Source organism: Chrysemys picta, chromosome 12, assembly GCF_011386835.1.
Source record: "Chrysemys picta bellii isolate R12L10 chromosome 12, ASM1138683v2, whole genome shotgun sequence".
NCBI classification, from domain to species: Eukaryota; Metazoa; Chordata; order Testudines; family Emydidae; genus Chrysemys; species Chrysemys picta.
The window spans coordinates 35,626,064-35,651,192 of record NC_088802.1 but is presented as its reverse complement, the minus strand read 5'-3'; the positions used below and the strand labels follow the sequence as shown (position 1 = coordinate 35,651,192).

The 25,129-nt window shown below is 53.6% G+C and overlaps 1 protein-coding gene across 12 annotated transcripts in view; it reads left to right on the top strand.

The window, feature by feature from the left end:
• The window catches only part of ARHGAP44 (Rho GTPase activating protein 44), a 156,273-nt gene extending 131,193 nt beyond the window's left edge, over positions 1-25,080 (top strand). Inside the window, exons 15-24 of one of the 12 annotated variants that reach the window (XM_024101749.3) lie at positions 1,169-1,282; positions 3,826-3,917; positions 4,802-4,982; positions 6,896-6,913; positions 8,020-8,241; positions 11,052-11,489; positions 12,609-12,757; positions 15,305-15,358; positions 17,128-17,179; positions 22,314-22,453. In XM_024101749.3, the coding sequence (XP_023957517.2) occupies positions 1,169-1,282; positions 3,826-3,917; positions 4,802-4,982; positions 6,896-6,913; positions 8,020-8,241; positions 11,052-11,489; positions 12,609-12,757; positions 15,305-15,358; positions 17,128-17,135 (1,276 nt within the window). In that variant the 3' untranslated portion in view covers positions 17,136-17,179; positions 22,314-22,453. Of the gene's footprint in view, positions 1-1,168; positions 1,283-3,825; positions 3,918-4,801; positions 4,983-6,895; positions 6,914-8,019; positions 8,242-11,051; positions 11,490-12,608; positions 12,758-15,304; positions 15,683-17,127; positions 17,180-22,313 lie in introns of all 12 variants that reach the window. The other 11 variants (XM_042841199.2, XM_024101747.3, XM_024101745.3 and 8 more) reach the window with 11 other exon arrangements.
• The last annotated feature ends 49 nt before the right edge of the window (positions 25,081-25,129 follow it).

Genomic DNA, 25,129 nt, shown 5'->3' with positions numbered 1-25,129 from the left:
CACCCTGCTCTGCGCTGGCCGCTGACCCTGCACTTTGGGCCACTTGCCCTCTAATACGGGTCGAGCCCTCCTCTCCTAGTAACCCTGGAGCTAGCGGCACACGGGGGAGTCAGACCAGCGCCGCAGGCCCAAGCAGCCCTTTGCAGGTCACGGGCACCGGGACTGGGGACACCTGCCAGAAAGCAAGAGAGGCCCCCTTCTCTCCCATGTTGTAAGATATTTCACCAGGGATTTTCCAGGGAGTGTGGCACCCAACTCCCATTGGATTTCAATAGGCTTTGGGCACCTAACTCCCTTAGGCCCCTTTGAGAATCCCTGCCTTACTGTACACTAGGAGATACAGTGATTAATGAGGAAAACCCTGGAAACTGGAGCTCCAGGCTGTTGTTGGGACGTTCCCCCTAGATCAGGACAAGGTGACAGTTGACTGTAGACATGTCCATGCCCTCGACACAGGAATTTGCTTTCCCTCCTGTGAGCCACCATCCTCTGACTCTGCCAGCCTTTGGGGCATCCTGCACCATGCCAGTTGCCCAGGCTTTGGTGGAAGGGCACTTCCAGAGGCTTGCTGTCTGGGCAGAGTGGGTTTATCGGCCGCTAGGATTTAGCGATTAGCCCCCGAATGGGATAGGATTTCCTGCTGGATTTCATTTGTGTTACCAAGCGCTGAGACCCTGGGCGTGATCTGATCGTCACCCTTTACATTCTTAGCAATGAAAATCAATCAGGCTTTGTGGCTAGCCATAGCACTATCTCCCAGCCTGGTGGTGGTTAGAGAGGGAGGCTGGGAGCTGGGACCCTGGATTCTCTTCCCAGCTCTGCCCCCGACTCAAGGGATGACCTGGGACAAGTCACAGCGGGATGGTGAAGCTTCCTTCATGTTTGAGAGCCGCTTCGAGCCTCTCAGAAGAAGGGCGCTGGATGGTAGGCAGTGCAAGGATGTTGATCTCAGGGTGGTGTGCGGCACTCACTGAAGTATTGACCTGGAAGCTGCCTCGAAAGAGAGAGGCCGAGGCACCTGGGGCTCGGGGAATAACCTGCATTCGGTGCGTGGTTTCGCTGTGAATGTCGGGTGCAGAGGAAGGCAGTTGTGGAGAACATGCGCTGCAGCCCACAGGCCCAGGTGACACTCAAGCCTCACCCTCTGCCTCTTTATCGCCTCTGCCAGGTACCTGATCAAATTCCTAGCAAAGCTAACGGAATACCAGGATGCTAACAAAATGACACCGAGCAACGTGGCGATAGTGCTGGGCCCCAACCTCCTCTGGCCTCAAGCAGAAGGGTAAGCGGAATCCACTGGTGCGTGCGTGCGTGTAATAGGGTCCCCTCGGTGCCCAATCCACAGGGATACATGTCTGTTACAGCCGCTGCTAGGGACCCTTGACATTTTAGCTCAAGCTGAAGCAGCTCAGGCTTTTAGCTCTGGCGATCCCCAGTTCAGACCCCAGCGCGTTGGCTGAGATGGTGGTTGTCGCACAAGTACTGGGGAAAGCGGGATAGAGCAGCTCCCGGGGGTGGACGAGACGGGTGAACTGGTGGTTGCTGCTTCTGTTGCTGTTCTTCTTCAGCCCCTTAGCGGAGCATCCTCAATTCCTGCTGAAGTCAGTGGGAGCTGTGGGCTCTCAGCACATCTGGAAATCAGGCCACTTAGGTAGGGTGTGTTTTTAAAATCCTTTCCCTAAACTTCCCTAGGACCATAGATGAAAACACATCCCCTGCCCCATAGAGCTTGACAGTCTAACGACAAGGCATGCTAACGTGAGGCACAGGAGGCCGTTCCAGCAGAGGGAGGGTGAAGGGGGAGAGTTAATGCTGAGAAGGAAGGAAGCGTGTGTTGGATGAAGAGGTGGGTTTCCAGGGGCGAGGAGAGGAGGGGGTTCTGGGCCTCTGAGGACAAGCAGACTGCCCCGTGTGTCGGGGGCAGCATGGACGGAGGCAGAAGTAGGGAGGTGAAAGGAGAGAAATGGAAGGAGCAGAATCACGTTTCCTATGTGAATTGATCCCTGAAAGTTCTTCTGGCTCCTTTGAGGTGGAAGGTGCTATAGACATGAGAACATCGTCATAATGGGTGTGTTAGGGCCTCGACTTCTCACAGGACTGGGTTAATTTTCTAACTATTGGCTACCTGGCCGATGTGCCTGATGTTATCCTAGTTACTATCTGACGTTGGGCAAGGCTGCCCTACGAATGCTACAGCAGCACCGTTGCAGCCTGCAGCGGTGCTGCTCTCCAGCATCAGAGTGTCACTGCTTCCTACAGCGACAAAAAGGCTTTTTCCGTCAGTCTCGTTAATCCACCTCCCCAAGCAGCAATTCTTCCATCGACCAAGCCACGTCGACACCTTGGGTTGAGTCAGCTTAACCATGGCGCTCATGGTGCAGCTAGGTCGATCCACATGTTAAGAGTAGGCCAGGGTTCAGTATCAGTTCTGAAGGGCCTCTTTCCAGCCTGGAAGTGAAAATGACCAGCTGTCTGGGTGCTATTGGGAGCATTTCCCAGCATGCCTTTCTGGGGCGCGGTGAGAGTGGTGGGGTGCACCCAGGGTCGAAAGCAGCTGCTGTGCTGCTAAACGGAGCATGCGGGGCACACGCAGGTCCCCAGAATGCAGCTGTGGGCTCCCCGCTGGAGCACAGCAGCTGCGGAGTTGGCAAACCTGGCAGGCACGTCTGGGTAAAAGGCAGCAGCAGAGCTGGCGAACGGGCCGTAGCCCCCTGACATCAGAGGTCAGTGGAAGGCTAATACCCAACAGCAGCCCAGAAGCCATGGGGTCAGGCAAGCATCCAACCTACCCTTCTTTTGTGTTGGCCTAAATCATTCTTTATGGTTAAATCAAGACACTGGAGGTTAATTACAGTCCCTGCTTCCAAGGGCAGCAGGTTAGGGAAGCCGCTGCGCACTCTGGTCTTGGAGATGCCTTGGAGAACCACATGAGCCCGTATCCCTGCCTGCCGCATGCTCGGTTGCTCCTGGAGTATGGCCCTGCAGCTCTGGAGCTAATGGTGCCCACAGAAAAAGGAAGTGATGCCATAAACGAACGCGCAGTTGGGTTCAGGCTCCTTTAATAACATGATCCATAAGCTGACCACTGTTCTTGCCGTGACGGCGATGTCCCTACGCTGTGGCTAATGTCCTGCAGCACAGAATTACCCTGTGGGCCGAACTGTCACGTTGGTAAAAATGTAGGACACTAGTAGGGAATGATGGGCCAGGTTCTCAGCTGGGAGTAGCAGCAATACAGTGGAGCTCTGCTGATCTACGCCAGCTGAGATCCATCCCAGAAACGTCACAGTCATTCGAAAGCACTTCAGATGTGATGTGTTCATTTAAAAGCATCTAGGGCCTTAGAGAAGCGCTTTGTATTAGCAAGGTAAAGGGAGGGTATCGAGACTGGAGAGGGGAGGCAGTGGGTTAGTGCGCTCCCGGGGCTGCCCCTCCGGGCATTTGCACACCTGACATTCGTCACCATTATCGTTCTCTGCTGAGAACTGGAAAACCCGGGGGGAGGGAGGGAGGGAACTGCAGGGCAGAACTGAGGGGCATGGGCAGAGCTGTGTCTGAGCCCATGGCTAGAACAGCAGGTGGCTGCGGGGCAGAACTGAAAGGCATCGGCAGAGCTGTGGGAGGGCGCAGGTCTGTAATACCAGGCTGGTTGGAGGGTCCCACCTGACTAGCAAGGGAATTGCCAGTCAGGACTGTGGTGCACTAGCAGAGCTGCGTTAGAAGAGCAGGGGGACCACGTCAGACCTGGCACGTGTTGGCTTCGACCAATGCTATTAACCACCCAGCCATCGCCGGTGCTGAGCTGCTGCCCCCCGTGTGTTGCAGAAACATCACGGAGATGATGACGACGGTGTCTCTGCAGATCGTGGGGATTATCGAGCCCCTCATCCAGCACGCCGACTGGTTCTTCCCTGGAGGTAGGCTGTGCGTCTCCTGCCGGGCGCTGTGTACTTGCGCAGGTATCAGCGTTGAGAGGAAGCATAATGGAGCCAGCCCGCCAGGGCTGAGCCTGAGGGGAATGGGGGCAGAGGACACAAGCATCCATTCCACAAACTAGCTTGGAGGCCTGTGAATGGGAAAAGGCCTGAACGGTCTCCATCCACTTCCAGGCACTGATGCCACAAAACCCGCTGTGGCCACTGGCATCGCTGGGCAGAGGGGCCGGAAGCTGGGTGGGGCGGGCCCTGCAGATGGCCTTCTTTCATCCTGGGGTAATGCTGAGGCTGTGTAGAGAGCTGTGCACTGTCCCTGCGCCCGGTCCACTCTGTGATTTGGGCTATGGGGCTGCCAGGCCTGCACCTGCCCCAGCTCTGCCCTATGACACCAGAGCTCTGGTGGCTGAGGAGAGGACTCTCCCAGCTTGGCCCCACAAGCCCCCTGTGCTCTGTGGCCCCAGAAGGCCTCAGACAGAATCCGTGACGAAGCGCAAGGCAGCTTCACTCCAGCCCAGCCCCCAATGAGATGCGTCCATGGAGCTAGAGAGGGACCCTCACTGCTCCTCCAGCCCACACCAGCCATCTCTCCCCCTCCAGGTCCTTACCTGATGGGTTATAGTCCCTATCCCTCGTGGAGTCAGCGGCTGGCTGCCCGCAAGCCTCGTCCATGTTCCCATGGGGCTCTCTGCTGCCGCTGGCAGTGGGAAGGGTTCTGTGTCCATACAGAGCCTGGCACAATGGGTCCTGGCCCATGGCCGTGCTCCTAGGCGTGATGCAGACTAGAAATAACAGCAGAGCCCTCTGCCTAGTCTGGATGCGAGGAGATGCCCCCGCACAACACTGTACCCTCTTGCTTCCCTGACCAGACATTGAATTCAATGTGACTGGGAACTACGGCAGCCCCATGCACGTCAACCACAATGCCAACTACAGCTCCATGCCCTCCCCTGACATGGACCACTCGGACCGCAAGCAGCACGACCAGGCCCGGCGCCCCCTCAGCGTGGCCACGGACAACATGATGCTGGAGTTTTACAAAAAGGATGGGTAGGGCCTCTTCGCTTCGTTGCCGGGGTTTGGTTTTGGTGTAAGTCCGTTACGGTTGTGTGAGCCAGAAGAGGCCGCGCCTGGCATAGCCTTGGCTGGGAGATCTGCTTGGGACAGGGGCCCATGGGCATCGTATCCTGTAGCCTCCGCACTGGTGAGCTCAGATGCCTTGCTGCCTTGTCACTCCCACCCTCCCCTGCTCCTGACCCCTCTGCCCTCTCCGATCAGCTGCCTTTGAGCCATTTTAGATGGGAAACGAGCCATTTCCCCTCCCCCACCTCCACCCACCTCCCCAGCCTGAGGTAAGTCACGTTGGACACACAAGTTCCACCCAGAGATGAAGGGTTGGGAAAGGAGTCTCTGGAGAGCCAGCTAAGTGGGCAGTGCTCCCGAGCCCTCGTCCTGCAAGGAGCTGGCTTGGAGGCGCCGGAGTGGGAGCAGAGGGTGTTCAGAGGGAAGCGGGCCTGCCGCGAATTGTTAGGATGAGTTGTCATCACTGGGGTTTGAGAGGCGCAAGCCAGGCGTTTGGGTCTAGCTCAGCCAAGACCAGGGATCCCCAGCCTGCTCAGCCGAGCCTTTTAAGGAAGCCATTGTCCTGCCTTTGCTAGTTGTTATGAGTTCCTGTGCGCTGATGTGCAAACCCTAGAGAAACACCGAGTCCATGCCTCAAAGGGCCCCTAGCCTCCGACAGGCCGTCCCGGTGACACTGAGACCACGTGTCTGGCCTGAGGGAATCACTGCGGGCTCAGGTTTGGGAAGGAGATGGGCATTGCCCCTGGGGGTGAGGGAATAGTGAATACTAAGTAAATGTCTGGGCCACCCCCCCGAAGCTATGGGTCTGTACATGGACCTCCCCGGTAGGTCTCCAGGGGCTATCACAGTGTGAATGTTCTATGATGGGGATTCTTTGGACTTGATCATATCTAAGCACTTCCTAACAATTAATTAATTCTTACATTCTCCAGTGAATATGGGCAAGTGTTTTACTCCCCCTACCCCCCCTTACAGAAGGATGAATGACATGAAGTCAGTTGGGCCATGGTCACGTGTCAAGTCAGCGACAGAGCTGGGAAGAGATCCCAGGAGTCCCGACTCCTCCCCCAAATCTCTCGGTGTAGCCACTAGCAAGCCACCATCCCAGCTTTAGCATATCTGGTGAGGAAAACAGCCCAGTTGTGTGACAGCTGAATAGGCCAGCTTCATTGGCATGCACCCCAGTCCCACTGCAAATCTCTGGGCAACGTTTACATTTCCCTGTGCGCACGGTGCAGCGCAAGCCCAGGAGCGTGAGTGGAATTGGAGCAGAAAGGGCACGCATGCTGAATCAGATTGGGAATATGGTCCAGAACCCTCAAGGAGCGGGACGGAGGCGGGTGAATGTGCACAAGGGGCTGCCCATTGGAGTTGTGAGTTAGCAGCTGCCATACCTGACAGCCAGGCTGCTGCCTGACTGGATGACAGCAGCTTACGTGTCAGGATTCTCCACCGCCACAGGCAGGCTGGGATCCCTGAATCTCAGCTCTCCAGGCCCCCCAGTGTACAGGGTCTCGCCCACCAGAGACGAAAATCAAACCTGAAACATCTTAAAGAACAACTCCTCTCCCTCTCTCCCTCCCCACTTGCACACAGCCCCGTCTCCCTCCCACACACATTGCACTTACCAAAAGTTCCCATCCACTGAGCAAAATCGTCTTGTGTTTGCAGAATCCTCTGAAGTTTCTTCCAGCGCCGCCTTTCCTATTGAACAATCTGCTTGTCCTCCTCCTGCTGTAACCTGGATTCAAAGATCTGTCCTCCTTAGAGTGTTACCTTGGCCCTCTAAACTCCTTTCCAAACAACAGTCGCTTTACCCACTGGAAGCTTTTAGCCTTAGTTTCTTTTACACTAATACTTGTATGTTTCTGTCCATGCAGCCTTAGGAAAATCCAAAGGTACGGTATTCTCTAGTAGCCACTGGACCCTTTTCAGGCCACCTGTGTTCTGAACACCAAGCCAGAGCTGTTCCAGTAGGCAGTGAGGTTAGAGCCTTCACTACTGAGCAAGCCAAAATACTGTTTTTTCGACATTTAGTGATGTCAGGGAGGCAAATTCTGAGCTGGATTCTCCCCCGGTGGATCGGTTTCATGGGGTGTAAGCCCATGCCCAGTTTGGTCCAATTAGTGCAATTACCTTAAAAGACCACTGCACTTTCATAACTTTGGGAAAAAACGAGGGCTCACTTCCTCTTTTGGAGTAATTCAACAGGAAGCTTCTCCAACTGGGAGGAATACAACAGCGTCACTACACGGAATGCTCTCCCATTCATTTTGGCTTCTAATGGCTCACTCAAGTTTGTGGCTGTTTGGAAAGACCTCACAGCAGGGTGGCCATTTCCCGCTGCCACCTTTGTAGGTGAAAACTTTTGCCACACCCTACAACAGTGCTGCTTGCACAACCGTCTCATCTCCCCAAAGGTTGTGATGGGACACAGCAGCTTCTGAGCAAAACAAACAAGATCTAAGGCGAGTTGTTACTTTGGTAGCAATCTCTCTTCAGGTGACACTATTGTTCTCTGCAGGGTTGGGAGGGGGCCTGAGCCAATAGCCAAGCCCTAACTTTGATCCTGACCAATGGAGCCTCCGGGCAATGCCACTGACAATGAAGGCGTGCTTGGAGCCTACCTACAAAGTTCTTCCGGGACAGTTCTGACCCTCTACAACCCCTGCTGCCCTGCAAGTTGAATTCCACTGAAGAGCAGTGGGTTCCCTGGTATAAGAGGAGTTTTTAAAGGGCCAGACCTGGATCTCATCCAAAACAGGTTAGGCCAATCCTCCACTGAGGGTCCTGCACTGGTCTTGTGTCCCAGTGTTTCACGAGGAGCCGTTGGGCTGCACTGGTGCTCTCTGGAAGGAAGGCTGCCAGGATCTGAATAAGCTTTACTGACCTGGATGTAGTGAAATGTTTTTTCTCCCCTCTTGCTGCAATCTGTGCTTTATTTCTTTGCTCTGAACCTTACTTCCGAGATGGTAAGGGAGTGTCTTTGTGTTCCCCCCCTCAGCATGGGCGTCAGGGTGATGGACACATCTTGGGTGGCCCGCAGAGGCACCACCATAGTTCGAAAAGCGTCCTCCACCCCGCCTGCCATGCAGCCCCCCGCGCCGCCTTCCGATCTCGCTGCTACTCCTCAGTCACCAATTCCTGAGCAATCTCTTGATATTTCAGCTACTCCCTCCCCTACTCCAACTAGTTTCGGCTTCCAGCCAGGAGCCGAACGGGCAAGGTAAGTCGGGGCGGCAGCGACTGCTGCTGCCACTGCTGCTTTACGTGGCCTTTGTAAACACGCCTAGCTCCTGCTCACCTGCATGTGCCCTTTTGATTTCACGCTTCTGATTTCACGCTTCTGCTTTCTGATTATTTTGTGTGTGAATCCAGGCACAAAATAATCCCAAACGGTGACCGCCCAGCAAAGAGGAAAATCCCCGAGCAGCCTCAGGAGAAGTGGTGCTGGAAAATGCCATTTCTAGGCTGGCTGGAAAGACAGACGCTTTTGCAAAAGCAGAGACTGGATGCTCAGGGCAAATCCTCCCTTATCCATGCTGCAAATCTGATGGAGATTCTGCGCTCGCAGTGCATGCACCTCACCACAGAGGGCGCTGTGCAGAGATGCTAGGAGTCCCCTTTGGAACACTCCAGTGGCCGGGAGAGCAGGAGATAGGCTCCAGGCTGTCATGTGGCTTCAGGTAGTGCTAAACTGTTGGGGCTACCTAACTGGCTGTTTCATTGGCCCTGCCATTCCCGCTGGTCTCCCACAAACAGGCACTCCTTGGCCAGACCAATCCCCCACGTCTCCCCATTCCACTGGCTGGAAGGAAGATGATGGAGGCACTCCTTTTGGGGTCGGTTAGACTGTCGGCCAAGCACAAGCACACTCTAAATTACACCAGCAACTTGTGCTCTTCTAGCCGTTGCCCCTCACCCCCCTTTGCACACTTGGGTGCAGATTGTGCACCTGGAAAAAAGCTGGGTGACTGCGGTGCATGAGCAGATTTTGCAGCCAGTTTCAGAACCTCCTTTGCAAATGTGCTTAGCCCTGAAATGTCATTCCCTGAGCCCATTCCTTCCTAGAACATCCTCCCATGGAGAGGGAATGTTCACTTCCAGTGCCTCTCTCAGAAGGCCACGGATTTATTTTGTGTTGGTGGATTCACACACTGCTTCCTGGCGGGCAGCCGGAAAACAAGCGAGGCTGTCAGGTGCAGTCACCCGCGTGCGCAGGGAGTGGGGCCGATGTGACTCCTTCGTGCTTCCAATCTGTGCTTCCGTCGTAGCCGTGCTTCCTGCAAGTGTGGAAGTTAGATTCTCATGTGCTGCATGCCAGGGGGCTTCCCAACGCCCAGCCAGCTCAGCATATGTGCCAGAGAGATTTGTGATGAGCCCTGGCTATCAGGTAGAGAGCTCACACAGACCCCATCCTTTAACACGAGTTACCCTGACTCTGTGGCCGAAAGCACCAAAAAAATCTGCTCCGGGCCTGGATTTTGCTCTGATTTCTGTGCACCTGTTGACAGCATTTCTCCCCGATCAGTTATTTGGTACATTATTTAACACTTGCACATGAAGGGCCATAGCCTGATCTCCATTACACCCATGTAAATCTGGAGCAGCCTTGTTCATTGCAGTGGAGTTACTCTGGATGTACACTGCTGTAACAGAGACCAGAGCCTGCCACAGCTCGCTCGCTCGTTACCTCCTATTGTTGTGTCGAATAGCCGCGACCCACAAGTCCCATGTCCCCCAGTTCCACTGTCTGCGTTCACCTGTCTTGGGTCACAGTGTATCTCCCAGCTGGTACGTTGAACCTGATCCTGTCATAATCTGAATGTGTTCATTTTCTTATTCCCTGACCCTGCTTAGACGCCTTTCTCACATGTCAGTGTCCTTTCTGCCTGACTTTATGCAGACGTTACAGCATTAGCGTCAGTTCCCAGGACTATGTAAGTCTGTTCCCTCCCCTCCCTGAGAGCCAGCCTCTGCAGGAGACACACGGAGGGCACTTCCATCCCAGTGGGTGGGAGATCTTGCCGTGTGCTCTTTCCATTTCCATCACGTCCTGCCTCCCTTCTGACGCCCTTTCTTTATAGACTGGCGTTGTGCTAAACGGAGATCAAAGGGGGGATGCGGATCCAGGGGCCAGGCGGAGGGCGAGGAGCAGGGCCGAGAAGCAGACCCCTATGACATGAAAGACATGCGACGTCATTAGAAAGCGTTCCATGCTGCCCCGCCCTGCCCCCCCGGTGGAGGGCTCTTCCTCACCTGGCGAATGCATGTCCAGGAGTTTGGAAAGGGGTTTTAGGTGTCAACCTTCAGGGCATCACCACTGCAGACCCTTTGACACTTGCCTGGCCTTGCATTTTGGCACAGTGCCCCGCTATTCTGCCTATACTCCCTGGCTTGGGCCCTCTCTCTGCCACTCCTGCCTTGCTGTTCTCTAGATCAGTGGCTCCCAGCCCCAGGCAGTGCCCTCAGTGCTTCAGGCTTTGTGACTGGCACCCTGGGCTACCCTTCCTTCATGTTATGATGCCCCACAGAGCTAGGCCCTAGTGAAGAGCCTTGGCCCACCTCCCATTCAGCTGTGAGCACCCTGGCCTTCTGTGGCCCTCAGGTGGCTCGTGCGGCTGTAAAGCCAGATTGTGGCACAGCCCCAGGTCTGGGGCAGGTTCGAGCCCCCAGGGCCACAGGAGGGCGACGGCAGGCACAGGCTGCAGCCTTAGGGCCAGACTTTGGTTTCCGCTTTCCCAGAGGAAAGCCAGAGACTCTGGGTTTCCGTGACGCGATGTGTCCATTGACCCATATGAGCGAGCTCAGACCCCAGCCCCGTGCCCTCACCCCAGGAGGCTGGGACCCACTGCTCTGCCCCCCTCCCGGTGCCCCCCCTTTCCCACCCCGCGGCAGGATCTGAGCTCAGTGTTTCTCTTGTTGTTGTTACTCCTCTTTGCTTCTCTGCCAGCCTCGCCGCTCCGGGTGGGTTCCTCCCTGTACCAACACTTCTGCTCTTGTTTTTGTCTGTCTGTCTGTTTGGACATTTTGCAGCACGGATGATGTGTCGTCTAGTTGGTTGGACTCCTGTTACCACTACCCTTCCCCCGAGGACGACAGGCCCCCCCCTTACCCTTGCTATCAGCACCTCCGCCATTACCACCCCCTGGCTCGGCCCGAGGCCCCCTCACCACCCTACCGGTGGTCAGGGCACAGCCAAACTCTGCCTCCCCGCTCCTCCTCCTCCTCCTCCTCTCCCAGCCCTCAGCCGCTTGACATTAACTCGAACCCGAAGCCGTGTTTCCTTCACCTCCCCAAACAGAGCTCCCTCACCGAATCGCATGCTCTCGAAACTAATCTCTCCGCCCCCTCCATCAAACCCCCACTTGTCTTAGCCAAACCGGACCCACCTGGCACTCCCTACCCCTCCCTTATGTCAGCCTCTCCCCCCTGGGTCGGCTGCGCCAGCGACAGAGGAGCCGGCCTGACTAGGTAAATACCTGTGTGTTTGAGGGTGAAAGGGTTCAGAGCCATCGGCTCGCCGTGCACCGCGGGGACAGCCGCCGCTGGGGACAGGCCCTGAGGCCCAGGTCAAGCCTTCTCGCCCCCAGAAGCTACCGTTGCATGGGGCGGCACTGGGCAGCTCGTGAAGGGGGCGGATGGAGCGCTCTGCCAGGCGCTGCCACCTTTCCGTCGTATCCCAGGGAGCAGGGGTGCAGGGCCAGCCTTTCCCCCACCCGCCACAGAGCTACGAAGCAAGGAATCAGAGTCAAATGAGCGTCACAGGCCAGGCTGATCCAGAGCAGCTCCCTTGACCCAGCGGTGCCCTCGTGAGCTGGTGGGCTTAGCCGCCTCTGCAGTGCAGGCTGTGAATGGCTGCTGCCTGGCCCGGCCAGCTTGCCGTTGCTCACCCAAGGAATCCTGATGAGCCATTACATCGCTTGCTGTGCTGCCTTGTCCAGAGGTTCTTTGCTGCTGGGTGGCTTGGACCCCTCTATACATTTCTTGGCCATTGCGAGTGAGCGCCGTAGCTGGGGATTAAGAAATGGACTTGGGGAGGAAGCTTTAAAAAAAAATCAAAACTAGTCCCTACGACAAGTTCTTAGATGCATTGACTCCAAGACCAGCAGAGTCCATTGGGATCAGCTACGCCGGCCTCCCGTATCACATAGGCCAGAGAACTGCCCCAAATAATTCCTAGAGCCCTTCTTAGCAAACAGAGCTCCCTCTGGAGGAGCAGCCGTTGCGGGGCAGGGAAGGGTTTTTGTTCTGCTCTCTCTCTGCTGTACGCCATGCGACTAGGAGGGGTGCAGCATCGCTTCATGCTCTCATTGTGCTCCGCCTGCTTGAAAAGACGTACGCACATCTTGAGTCCAGTGTGTAGCGCGTCTCCGGAAGCAGCTTCTGTCGGGCAAAGAATCGGGAGGGGGGTTGGCTTTGCCAGCACAAACGGCTGCTCTTAGCGAGGCCTGCGTGCCTAAGAACAGGCCAGAGTGCGAGGGGCGTGAGCCAAGTGACACTGGGCTGTGGGGCAGAGGGAGGTCCATGGGGTGGCTTCAAAACAAAGGGACTTACATGTTTTCCTCCTTGTTCCTGTTTGTTTCTTTTCAGTACTTTAAAAACCAAGGAGCTGTCGCCCGTGTCTGGGCAGAAAGGCAGCCCAAGCTCCGGTCACGTGGCCCCATGTGGGAGCATGCAGCAGGTGGCCAGTCCCACACAGCAGCTGTCCACGGAGCAGAGCCCTCACGCACTGCGCAAAGGTATTTGCTGCCTTTCCAGGGCTGGCTAATGTAATCAGTGCAAGGTGATGAGTATAATAAAATAGCAAGCTTCATGCACACTCAGACAGGTGTGGGTTGTGCTCTCTAGCACGGCATTCTGAGTGTGCGTGGGTGCAGATTGTCCGGCGGGGCCATTACAGGCTCAGGGATTTGAAGGTATGTTTTCCTGGTGCCTGAGGAGGTGGGCTTTCATGTGCCTGGATCTCCACACTGTCCAGCTCACAGAAGGACTAATCATACGACCATCTGGCATTTGCATGGACCCTGCTTGCCTCGTGCTGGATTTTTTCCAGCGATGGCGCTGCATGGAGGTGAGGAAGGCCAGCTCCCCGGTAGAAGCCCTTTGCCGGTGTATTTATACAGGCAAACCACTCAGAGTGTGGATACACTGTAACACGTACACACACACACAAACATGCACACTTTGCTGGTAAAAGTGCAGTTGTGTTGGTGCAACTGCGTGGCACAGCTCAATTGGTCAAGGATCGTACACCTCATGCCCCAGCTGACAGAGCTATGCCGGCAGAAGTTTGTGCGTAGGCTAGGCCGAAGACTCCTGTCAGAAGGACAATTATAATTCGGTCTGGGACAGATCCTGAGCTGGTGTCAATCAGTTTAGCTCTATTTAGTCAACAAGGCTACACTGATTTACACCAGCTGGTGATCTGGCCCGTGATAAGACTCGTATGAAAACTATGTTGGGTCTTGATTTGATGGAGGCTGTGGCTAAATTACATGCTGTAGAGATCTCCCATCATCCCCATTTTTCTGTCAGGGAAATGAGCTCACCACTGACTGCTGGAGCTGAGGAAGACTTGACTAGGTCGGTTACACTTGCTTTGTATGTGGAAGGTTCTCATTGCAACCACAGACTTCTTTGTTTGTTTGCTCGAATGAAAGCTACAGATGCTCCTCAGGAGCTGCTGAGAATTTCCACCCAGAAGCAGGAATTACTGGACATCTCATCAGTTCTCATCAAATCCCCAACCTGCCCTGTCTGGGCAGACCCCAGACACTGGGATAATTACAATGTGGGTCAGAGAAGCATCCAAAGGTCTGAGTGCTCATGCAAACCACCCCTCTGAACCTTTGGAGGTTGGTTATTAGACAACAGGTAAAATTTTCAAAAGCACCCGAGGGCCAGATTTTAAAAGGTATTTAGCTGTTTAAAGATGTAGCTAGGCACCTGGTGGGATCTTCCAAACGGACTCAGGTACTGACGAGCCTTCTAGTGAGACTAGGGCCCCTGAGTGCCTAAATCACTCTTGAAAATGGGATTTATGCTCCTAAGTCACTTAGGCACCGTTGAAAATTTTGCCCAATATGTCTTAACGAAAGCACCCTCGGTACCTAGGTCAATGGAGCTTTCAGCTCCTGGAGTTCTGCCCTTCCTCCCCATCATCCATTGCTACATAGAGGCGGAGTGGCCTCATGTGAAAACGCACTGAGTGCTGCCATGTGAATATCGCACCTTCCCTCCGTCTTCCAAAACACATCTCCGCAGACCTCAGAAACCAGCTGACGAGGCTGCACACTTGCGCAGGAAGCTCCTAGCTGACTGGAGGGCAGGAGTGAGCCCACGGATGCACAGTTCTCACTGGAGTGACCCAAGGAGTTTGTTCATGGTTCAGAGCTGCTGATGTCGCCTGCTTGATTAAGTGAGCAGTCCCTGCAGGACACTCACAAGGCCTGCCTCACAAAGTCATTTTGCTGGGAAATAGAGCTGTGGGGCATGGGAGACTGGCTGGAGTTCGCATCCCTTTGCTCCTGAGTGGGCTGTAATTCAACGTTCATGAGTATCCAGACCTACTGGGGGCTGTATGAGATCCCTTCTTCCACCGTGTTTGGCACATCCACCACTGTCCCTGTTACATGCTGGTTTCCATCTCACAGGGCCTGTTTAAGCGCAAGCCCCTTGTGCCCCTCCCATATCCGAGAGGCAGGTGCTAATTGAAATAATCAAGAATATTCTGACAGCCACAAATCTCAGTAGATGTGAAGGGCAGAGCTCTCCACTCAGATCCCTGGTTCATATAGCGAGGACAGTATTTTCCTGAGAATGCCTATGGGAGGACAGGTGCATTTGCACATGTAAGGATCTGTTTTGCATGCAACCTTTGGCAGATACGGTTCTTTGTAACTGGCGTCCAGCCTGGCCCTTGGAGATCTTTCTCTAGTGTAACAGGCTGTCTTTGTGTGTATGAATAAGGAGGGGTTCTACAATCTGGTCCATGGAGAAGATAAGGGATCTGCTACTGCTGCTAGCTGATGGCAAGTGCCTTTAACTTGGCTAGGAACAGCCAGCGGGGTTGGAGCTGTAGGATGAGGGTTCTAGTCCAGGTTTCCTATGTGTTTGATTTGCAGAGTAATCGCACACAGCGCCTGAGTGTATTGCAGCACCAGAGCAAGAGAGCCCAGCTTCTCACATGCAGGAGTTGTAACATCAGATAGGTATAAGAAGTGCTAAGGACCCTCTGAACCTGTGCTTCACTTTATGGTGTCTCTGTCTCTCTTTGTCTTCCACAGTTTCAAAGAAGCTGGCTCCAATCACACCCAAGGTGTCCTACGGCCAGTCAGGCGGTATGTCCGACCAGTCCACGGGACAGCCATCCCCCGTCAGCCTGTCTCCCACCCCTCCGAGCACCCCTTCACCCTATGGACTGAATTACCCACACGGCTACTCACTGGCCTCAGGCCAGCTCTCCCCAGCTGCTGCTCCTTCCCTGTCTTCTCCTCCTTCCCTGACGAGCACTTTAACCAAGTCTCGACCCACCCCTAAGCCAAGGCAGAGGCCCACGCTGCCACCGCCACAGCCTCCCACAGCAAGCCTGACCGGCGCTAGCCCGCAGTCCATGGACCACACCCTGCTAGATGACATGTCCCCCGGGGAAAGCATGTCCACAGGTAACCAAGCCGTTCGCTCCCTAGAGCTTTGATCAGATCCCTTGCAAGGTACGGCAAGGAGAGAGGCGAATGTGATCAGCTAGTTTGTCGTCACACCGACAAGTCTCGGCGGCATCAGTTATCCGATGAGTCGGTGTTATCGTGGGCTGAGGGGATGAGCGTGGGGATGCCAGAGTCCACTGTGCAGCAGGCACTACAGAGGGCGTCAATGCAAAATCAGACGCCGCTGGACCAACGGAAACGTGCTCCTGGGTGTTTGGATCCAGGGCCAAGATGCAGGGTCTTTAAGATGCTTTTATTTTAAGGAGTGGTGGGGACAAGTTTTAACTCTGAAATCTCTGCATTCCCCTCTGAATCCGGGCTTCCTTAGCAGGGTGATTGCTTAGAAGGCAAATATCTGAGGGTAAAACCTGCCCTGGCAATGAGGCAGAATTAAAATGGTCAAAGGCCTGTGTATGAAAACACAGCTCTCTTCTACCATGTGCTGTGTTGGCAGCCACCCCACAAGCTGAGGTTCCCTGGTGAACCCGTGGTGCCGCCCTCAAGCCCTGGAGTGCAGCAGACAGGACGCCAACTGGATTTAAAGGCCCTGTGCTAGCTGGCCTGCAAAGCTGGCTCAGGCCTTCTGTTCACTGAGGCTGCAGCATAGATTTCAAAGCCACGCAGGCTTTTGTTGTAACCCATCTGGTGGGGGTCTTCTCCATACTGCAGGTTGAGCCCTCGCAAGAGCCTTTGGTAAGTCTTACAATTGACTCCCTTGGTTTTTTAGAGCTGTCCTCCCCGCCACCTTTAGCAGATGTTTTGAGGTGCCCCTGAGACCTCCAGATAGATGGAGGTGTCGATATAGAAGTATAGCATATACTGGAAGGCAAACTGGCCCAGGGACCTTAGGATGTCAACAACATGTAGGCCTATCTGGTGTCCTTTTGCCTGCTCTGAGGGACTGGTCATCGTTTTGAGGTATATCTTATGGCCCATGATGACTAGAAACACATATTATACATGGTTGGAAACCTGGGAATCCTGGCTTTCCATTGATGTATAGTGGACCTTTCTATTCTTGACAGTTCATGAGATCGATATTATTTAAGTTATACTCTTGCATGTCCGCTGACTCCTTTACTTGTAGAACAGCATCTGTGGCCCAGCCCTGATCAGCTGGGTTGTGCTCGAAGGATTCACAAGGGAAATTATACCAATGCCCCCCTAGTACTCCAGGATTGCAGAGCATGCGGTGGTAAATAGGAATGGCGGATTGGTTTGTGTCTGAGTTCTCCCCATGCAGGTTTCGGAAGCTAGTCTCTTTATACTGTAATGTATTCTATGTTCTGTTTTATGACTTGACAGCCACAATTCTCTGAACCGTGTTTCTGTTGTGTTCTTGTCTCCTTGTTGCTGCTTATTTTTGTTTCCTTTCTCCCAATCCTATGATTGTGTCCTTGCAGCTGTTTGAGGCGAGTGATGCAATATTGGATAGGTGTGAGGGGGATTCTCAGGGTAAGCTGGAGTTCCCGTGCAAACCTCCCCTCTCTGGCACTTGAAAAGCTAACCCCCTAGACTGACCTCCAGCGGCTGGCTGTTGCGTCAGATTCACCACTAATTCCATCTCGCTCTCTTTGGCCTTTGCATGGGGCTCGCTGAACCGGAATTGCATGGCTTCTTGGGCCTGTGACCGTATCACAAGTTCACCAATAATTACCTTATTAGTAAACTTGTTTCTTTTGCTTCCTGGAACCGCTGGCCTTTGTTCCCGCCCCCTTTGTATATTGAAATCAATCAATGAAAACAATCCCGTGACCAGCTCCTAACCTTCCCCTCCCCTCTCTTCCCCTCCCAACCATGGCTTAGAACTGACCTGTATGAATAATTTCTCCCTCTTCCATTTCATGTATTGTTTTTCAGAAGGGATGTCATGATATTGCCGTTCTTAATTGCCTTGATTGGGTATTGATGCCGATGGTATGTTTCCTGGGGATATTTAGCGTCACTAGGTGGTGCTTATTTACTCTGGCCAGGAGCACTCTGGAAATGCGCGCCGATAAAATGAACAAATAGCATCATGCAAATGCGCTGTAGCTTTAAGAGCCTAGTGTCACAGGTGACGAATGAGACTTGCATGCTAGGCACGTGGTATGGGACTGTTAGGCTGAGCAGCCCGGTTGATAAAAACGGCCACTGCAAGTCACTGCAGTGCCACACCAGTATAACTCCACGTGCCCTGCAATGGAACGCACAGGCCCAGCACGTCAGTGGGCCTCCACAGTGCACCAGCAGATGCACTACACGTTTGGATGGCATGTGAACTGGACGAGTGTGCATCCACAGGCTGGCCTCCACCGCGGTGTTAGCGCCAGCTATAACTTGAGTGTTAAATCTAATCGGCCAGAAATCTCTTGCTCCACCTAGGCGTGCTTCGGACTCAAGCTAGCTGGCCCGTCGGGGGATGCGTAGATGCTCGAGCTAGTAAAACAGAGAGAACAAAGCTATTCTGTGCTACTAATCCAGCCACCCCGGCAGCGCCAAGGTGTGGCTGCTCTCACTAGAGCTAAGCTAACTCGAGTATAGCTAACGCTGCTCTGAAGACAAGCCCTAAGGGGCTGTTGGGGCTAGAATTTTTGCTCCTGTCTCCACACTAGTTAAGTGATTGCCGTTTAGCTCAAGTTAGCTAACATGTTTGTAAATTGTAGTCCAGTCCCTCCACAAACACTTGTTCCAGGACTCAGATATTAGTGGTTTACCCCAGGGTCCAGCCATGGGCTCCTAAGCATTGCTAGAGCATCTCTAGACTGACATTTGCATGGCTGTTAGCTAACTTAAATGGAAACGGGCACAAAAACTCGAGTCCAGACAGACCCTAAGTAGCCACTTCACAGAGTGTAGTCATGACAGCACACCCTGGTTTGCTATGATCTTCCCCTTTATTTTTCCAGCAGGGGTTTCCTCAATGTCTTCCCATTACATGCTGCAGAACCTTAGTCCGATGGAAACAATCTCACAATGCTGGTTAGCAGTGAGCTTATTTCAAAGACACATGACAATTAGGCTTCTTTATTTCAAAAACTAAAACTGCTTAATGTCTGTTGGCCGGAAACGAGACCCTGTCTGAGCCTGTAAGGGATCAAAACTGGAGCCCCCTTCCCTTCCCCCTGAGACCCTGCCCCTGCTCCACCTCTTCTCCCAGACCCCACCCTTGCTCCGCCTCTTCCCTTGAGGCCCCGCCCCCACTCACTCCCCTACCCCTTCCTCGTCGCAATCCTTTCCACCTTCCTCCTCCTCCTCCTTCCCCCACCCCCCGCAGCTGGGCTCCCTCTGCTCTGGGGCTGGAACGGGAGCTGCAACCTGATGCAGAGCCTGCCCAAGAGATACAGGAAGGAGGCAGCCCCAGCTGAGTAGGGGCTGGCACGGGTTGATGACCCAGTACCTTCCCCCCGCCACTGCGGTAACCAGACTTTTGGTGTCCAGTCAGTTTGTCTGACCGGACACTGCCAGGTCCCCTTTCCAGTTGAAAACCGGACACCTGGTAACTCTATCCAGAGTAGCTACATTATAGAGCCCCCCACACCGTGTGAGCCAGCTGTATCCCTAGTCCCACTGGCCAGATGTGCAAAATGGTCCAATATCTGCAGCTGCTTGTTTGGCATCAGGGAAGAGATCATCTCAGACACCCATGGGCAGATGGCCTGGCCTTAGCGCGGGGGGATGGCTAGGTGACCTCTCGAGGTCCCTGCTAGCCCTACAGCTCTGTGGTTCTAAACACGCCTACCCGGTTTACACATCCACGCTGCAGGCTCTGGAGAATGCTGATGCCCCCAAGAGGCGTTAGCTGCGCTCCTGAAAACATGGGCCCACTCCCATGTTTAAGGCTGCGCGAGGCAAGCTGTATTCCAGTTGGAAGGGGCGCTTATGCGGTCATTAGGAACAATGGACCAGTGACGGTGGAAAAGGAATGTAAAAATCCGGGGGCAAATTTCTGGTGGTGCAAGCTCAGGGAAGTCAGCAGGGTTGCCCTGGTGTAGGCAAGAGCAGAATTTGGCCCCTGGTGTAAAATGAGCGTAAATCTTCATGTAAAGTGTTGGGGGAGGGGAGAGGGAATGTGGGCATTGTCCCACCGTCCTGTCTGTCTGGGTCGCACATCCCCGGAGCAAATCGTACAGGTGTGAGAGCACAGATTGTGCCCGTGACATCTGCCAGTCATAACCCCCGTGGGCCAAACTCTGCTCCCCGGCCCACACAGCAAATCTCAGCTGGGGTCCTCTGCTCTCCACCAGGCAGGTGCTTACGCAGGGCTGGGAGTGCTCTCTCCAGCAGGTCTCCATCTGCGCCAGGCCTATGTATTGCATAGGGTTTCTTTTTTAACTCTCTAACTCCAGGACTTGAGTTTGCTCCTCAGGGCTCCCGGCTGAGGGGCAGGAGCTCAGAAAACCCGGCGCCTGTTTTTCCAATCTTTCCCTCCCCCATGCCCCAGCCTCTTCTGGGCCCATGCTCAGTGTGACCCTTCCCACTAGCCGCCCATAGGTCCAAAAGCGTCCCTCCCATGCACAGGTGCAGAGCCGCCTGCCCCCCGTTCGCCTGCCTGATTCACCGCCAGCCCAGAGCCGTGGCCTGGCTCCATGGCAGGCTGGGCCTGTCCCTGGCTGTTTCCACCAAGGTGACTCATCTTCCCTTCCTCTTGGTGTGAAGTGGGGCTCAGAGCAGCACAGAGCCCAGGCGCAGGGGGAGAGTTGCCAGGCAGGGAGAGGCAGGACTGACTCTACCCAGGAGGCCCTTGTCCAGCTCTGCCTTCCTCTGGCCACAACCCCACCACCACCACCAACAACAACAACAACCGTCCCCTTAAGGTATGAAGTGCCACCCGCTTGGCCAGCATTCGAAGGGTTACTAGCAATGTTCCTTCTAATTTTTTCTATCCATGTGCGGACTGAATTTTGTTACGTGCACCAATATTGAGGTATGTGCGGACGTGTGCCACCAGTAGAAACAAAAAACCTAGCTAGGATGTATATTTTCAAAAAGTTACCATAGGGATAATTACTCCAGCCAGGACAGATTGGGCATTTTAGAACTCACTACTCAAAGAATTCAATGGAAGCGTAAGAGAGAAATAAAAACGATGAATTGCACAGACCAGTCAAAAAGCTAAAATAATACACTTTGAAAGAAGTAACAACAACAATAATACAAGTCTGTGTTGGGAAGTGAGTGTGAAAGACTGTGTGTGAGAGTCAGACAGACAGACAGTGTGTGTGAGACAGACACAGCCTCTACACAAGTGTCCGGAGCTGGAGCCCACCGGGCCCTGGGCCTGCTGCCGGTCTGTGGAAATCCATGTGGCACGAGTGCAGCCAGCTCGCTCTGCCCGTCTAGTGGTGGGAGCAGTGTGGAGGCCTGAGCTCTGCTCCTCGTTCCCTGGGCTGCAAGGAGCTGGCGTGCCACGGACGCAGCACCCTCCGCATCTGTATCTCCCTAGCCACTCCTCCCATCGGTGCAGCTAGAAGAGTAGATTGGCTCAACACAGGCTACTTGAGGGGGCAAAGAGGGAAAATGGGGAGGGGGAAGTCCCAGAAGACCCCCCCCCGCCAAAGCAGAGTAACTTACTATATTTGAAACCTGCATTGATGGCCCCTTGACCCTTCCCCAAAGGCCAGTCCAACGCTGCACGCTGTGGGCAGTCCACGTACCTGTCCGGCCACACACCTACGCATGCCCCGCCCTCAAACAGGCCGCAGGCCTTGTGTGTCACTCATTTCCCTATGATTCAGGAAAAGGGAGAATGCATGGAGTGGGGCTGGCCTTGGCGGCTAATTAGAAACCTAGCAACCCTGGCTAGTGTGGTAATTGCGGCATTTGCATTTGGCAGCTGGAAAGGACCCAGCTTATGAGGTGGCTGCGTATTTGGGCGAGTTAGTTTAATATCCTTTCATGTCTTCCCCCCGCCCGCCAAGCAATCTCTCCTGCCCTAGGAGAAAAGATGGAAGGGGCTGAATACTGGCAGGTTTGAAAGGGAAGATGGGGTGGGGTTTAGGAAATAGCCATGAGTACATGAGAGGTAATAGCTCCTGGAGTGTGAGATCTACTGTCAAAGTCCCTGCCCTGGAGACATTCACAACTAGACTAGGCAATAGAGAGTGTCCTCTCGAGACCAATCCTGTATTCCCATGGGGAGGGTAGGCTAGATGACTCCATAGCGTTTTCCACTCTACTATCTACGATGGGGAAGGATTGAAAGGGGCTAAGGCGAGTCTGCAAAGAGTAAGGGCCCGAAACAAAAACAAGGGGGCAGTAGAAGGTGCCAGTTTCTGCCCCGTGTTTTGGAAAGACTCTGGGCTCGGCACTTGTGCTGAGTCCTAGCAGGCCCGTAGTGATAGTGACAAGAATGAGAGAGAGGCTGGCTGCTGCAATGGAGACACCCAAGCTTCAGGAGAGGAAGTGAAAACGATAGAAGGTGCAAACCTAGACTTTATGATGACATCCCTGTTCTCTGACATTAACAATGTACTAGCCTGAGAAACGTTTTTGCCGCTGAGAAAAAGCAGCACCTCCCAAGCTACTTTTTGCTGATCTCATCTGTCCGTCTTAGCGCGGGTTCGCCCGGAGCAGCCTCTTACCTCTGCCTTTCTGTGCCCGATTGCAGATCTCGTCCACTTTGATGTCCCTTCTATACACGTTGAGGTTGATCCTGCACTCCACCGAGATCCGCTGGAACAAACCCAGAGACATTCCGTGGCAGGGAAAGTCGATTCGGAAGAGGAAGATTCGGAAAGCACCGCCCTATGACATAGCGTCCCCTTCCCCCATTGACTCTCTTGTACATACATGTGATCCCATAACCACTACGGTCCAGAGACCTTGCCATGGCAGGGCTTGCTCTCAGTCAGGGCTCCATTCGCCAGCTACCGGCGTGAGCTGGCTGGATGGACATATGTGATTTGCAGCAAACGGGGACAATCTGTCTCCATGGCAAAATGCATTTCTGGGGCAGTTTTGGTTATTTATTTCCATCAGTTTGTTTCGCCTTATCCAAACTTTGCCTTTTGACTTGGTGCCTAAGTATCCCCCTTTCAAGCTTTCAGCCCTGTTCCAAAAATAACCCCAACCCCCATCCCCGCCCCCCAAATTCCCATTCCCCATTGCTCTTCGGCTTGGGGGAGGGAGGCAGGGTGGTCACTGTAGTAACGGTGCCCGGTGGGTTTGGCTCGTTGGGTTCCACCAGCGTCCCCTTGCCTGGTAGCTGGTGAAATCCTCGCCCGGTGGCCCATTGCTTTTCCAGCTGCACTGCTGTGCTGTCAGTGCCCATGCTGTCTCCGTCCCCTGCAGGAAGGCTGCCATGGAAGAGGTGTCCTCTTTAACCCTTAAATGCCTGTTGTTTTCCAGACTGTCTGCCAAACTGACCGCTTTAGGGTGAGACCTACAGGGTGGTCTCCAGGAGAGTGTTTGCCCCAGTGGGATCTGAACCATGTCTCATCATTCCCAAATACCTCACCCCGGCTTTTTTCCTTCCCTTGTTTCTTTGTTGGCTTGACTCCTTGTTGGCCGGAAACGACTCCCTGTCTGAGCCGCAGCCGGGGATTTGGCGAGGAACCAAGTGTGACTGTTCCTCTTGGGATCACGTTAGGCAGTTGGGAGCGGCATGGACACGCCTACCATTGGCAAGGGAGGCGTGGGCCCCGTTGACGTGAACGGTGCCACTTTGTGCTGGAGAGCAAGGCCATGCTTTGAATAGCAATAATGTGCTCATGTTGTGTCCCCCTAACCATGCTTTAGGTGAGATGTGGCCCGGGTGACCTTGCCTTTCCAGCTCACTGCTCACCAGCGCAACTTCCTCATCTCCCCCCACCGTGTGTCACATATTCCTGCATCAGTGTCTGCGAGGGGAGGGCGAAACTGACGACAGGGACATGTTACCAGGGACCTGATTACAGTTTACTCGGCGCTGGGCCTTAGATAACTCTTTTGTTTGGGTGGTGTGGAGCAGAGGTTTTGGTGGTGCATGCAAAGACAAATTTAACCTTTATCCTTTTGAAAGATATATATATATATATCTGTCTGCATAGATATATATATATTATATATTTGTATATATAAAATAGATCTATATATATATTTGTTTTATTTGAGCCATTCCATCTGAACTGGTGTACCAATGTAAATTGAAATGCTTAGCGTCCCCGGATCCAGTATAAATGTATAAAGAAATATTCTCTCACAACCGTATTTGCAAGTTAGGATGTTACAGCTTTTTGCACAGTTCATAAGTGCAACTCATCACCCAGACTGTAATGGGGACACGGGGGGCCGGGGGTGTAGTGCAAAATCACCTGAAATAAATGTGCAAATTGCTGTCAAAACTGTTGGTAAAACTGGGGTTCTTCTCCTCGAACATGGTCAACTTACTGTATTTGCAGCAGTTCCTCCAGAAGGACTGCAGGTTTGTGTCTCTCACTCTGTCTTGAAATATCAACACCCCGAGCAGCTTCTTGAAAGAAGCCGCACACTTGACTCACCATGCCACCCTGCCCCCGACTCTCCCTGACGGGTGTTCTCATTAAAATAGAATCAACTGATGTTGTCTGCTGAACCCTTTTATGTAGCCTCCAATGCAGGTCTCGCTGTGCCTTTAGCAGTCTGTTTTGCCGAGGAGAGGGGGCAGGGAGGTTGTAGAAGGGTCAGTGGTGAAGATTCATCAATGAAAAAACCTTGCCATTCTCAGGGGTTTATGCTGCAGCCCATCTCCATGGTATCTGGGCGTCTTCTCTGTAAAATCAATTGTGATAGCGAAGTCTGTAGTGGAATTCATGGAGTCTCTGGCACTTGTCAAGAGGACACCCAGGCTTGCTGGGTGTCTTGGGGCAGGGGGACAGTTCTCACAAGAACATTGGCCAGGGCAGTCAATCTGAGCAAATGCTTACAGAAAAAAAAGATGACATCCATTAGGCCAGTTCCACTTCAAGTGCAGTTCTAGAGAAACACCCTCACCCCCAGCCCCACCCCTCCCAAACGTGGTGTACTTCTTTGCAAAGCCACACTGCAAAAACAGCCTGGAGGGTCCAGGGTGACTTTTTTTCTCTCTCTCTCCCCCTAGAGCAGGGGTAGGCAACCTATGGCACGTTTGCCGAAGGCAGCACGTGAGCTGATTTTCAGTGGCACTCACACTGCCTGGGTCCGGGGGGCTCTGCATTTGAATTTAATTTTAAATGACGCTTCTTAAACATTTTAAAAACCTTATTTACTTGACATACAATAGTTTAGTTATATATTATAGACTTATAGAAGGAGGCCTTCTAAAAATGTTACAATGTATTACTGGCGCGCGAAACCTTAAATGAGAGTGAATAAATGAAGACTTGGCACAGCACTTCTGAAAGGTTGCCAACCCCTGCCCTAGAGCAAATCTGTGCAGTTTGCAAGTAAAACGCAGGGCTTTCCTACCAGCCAGCCCTGCAAACTCAG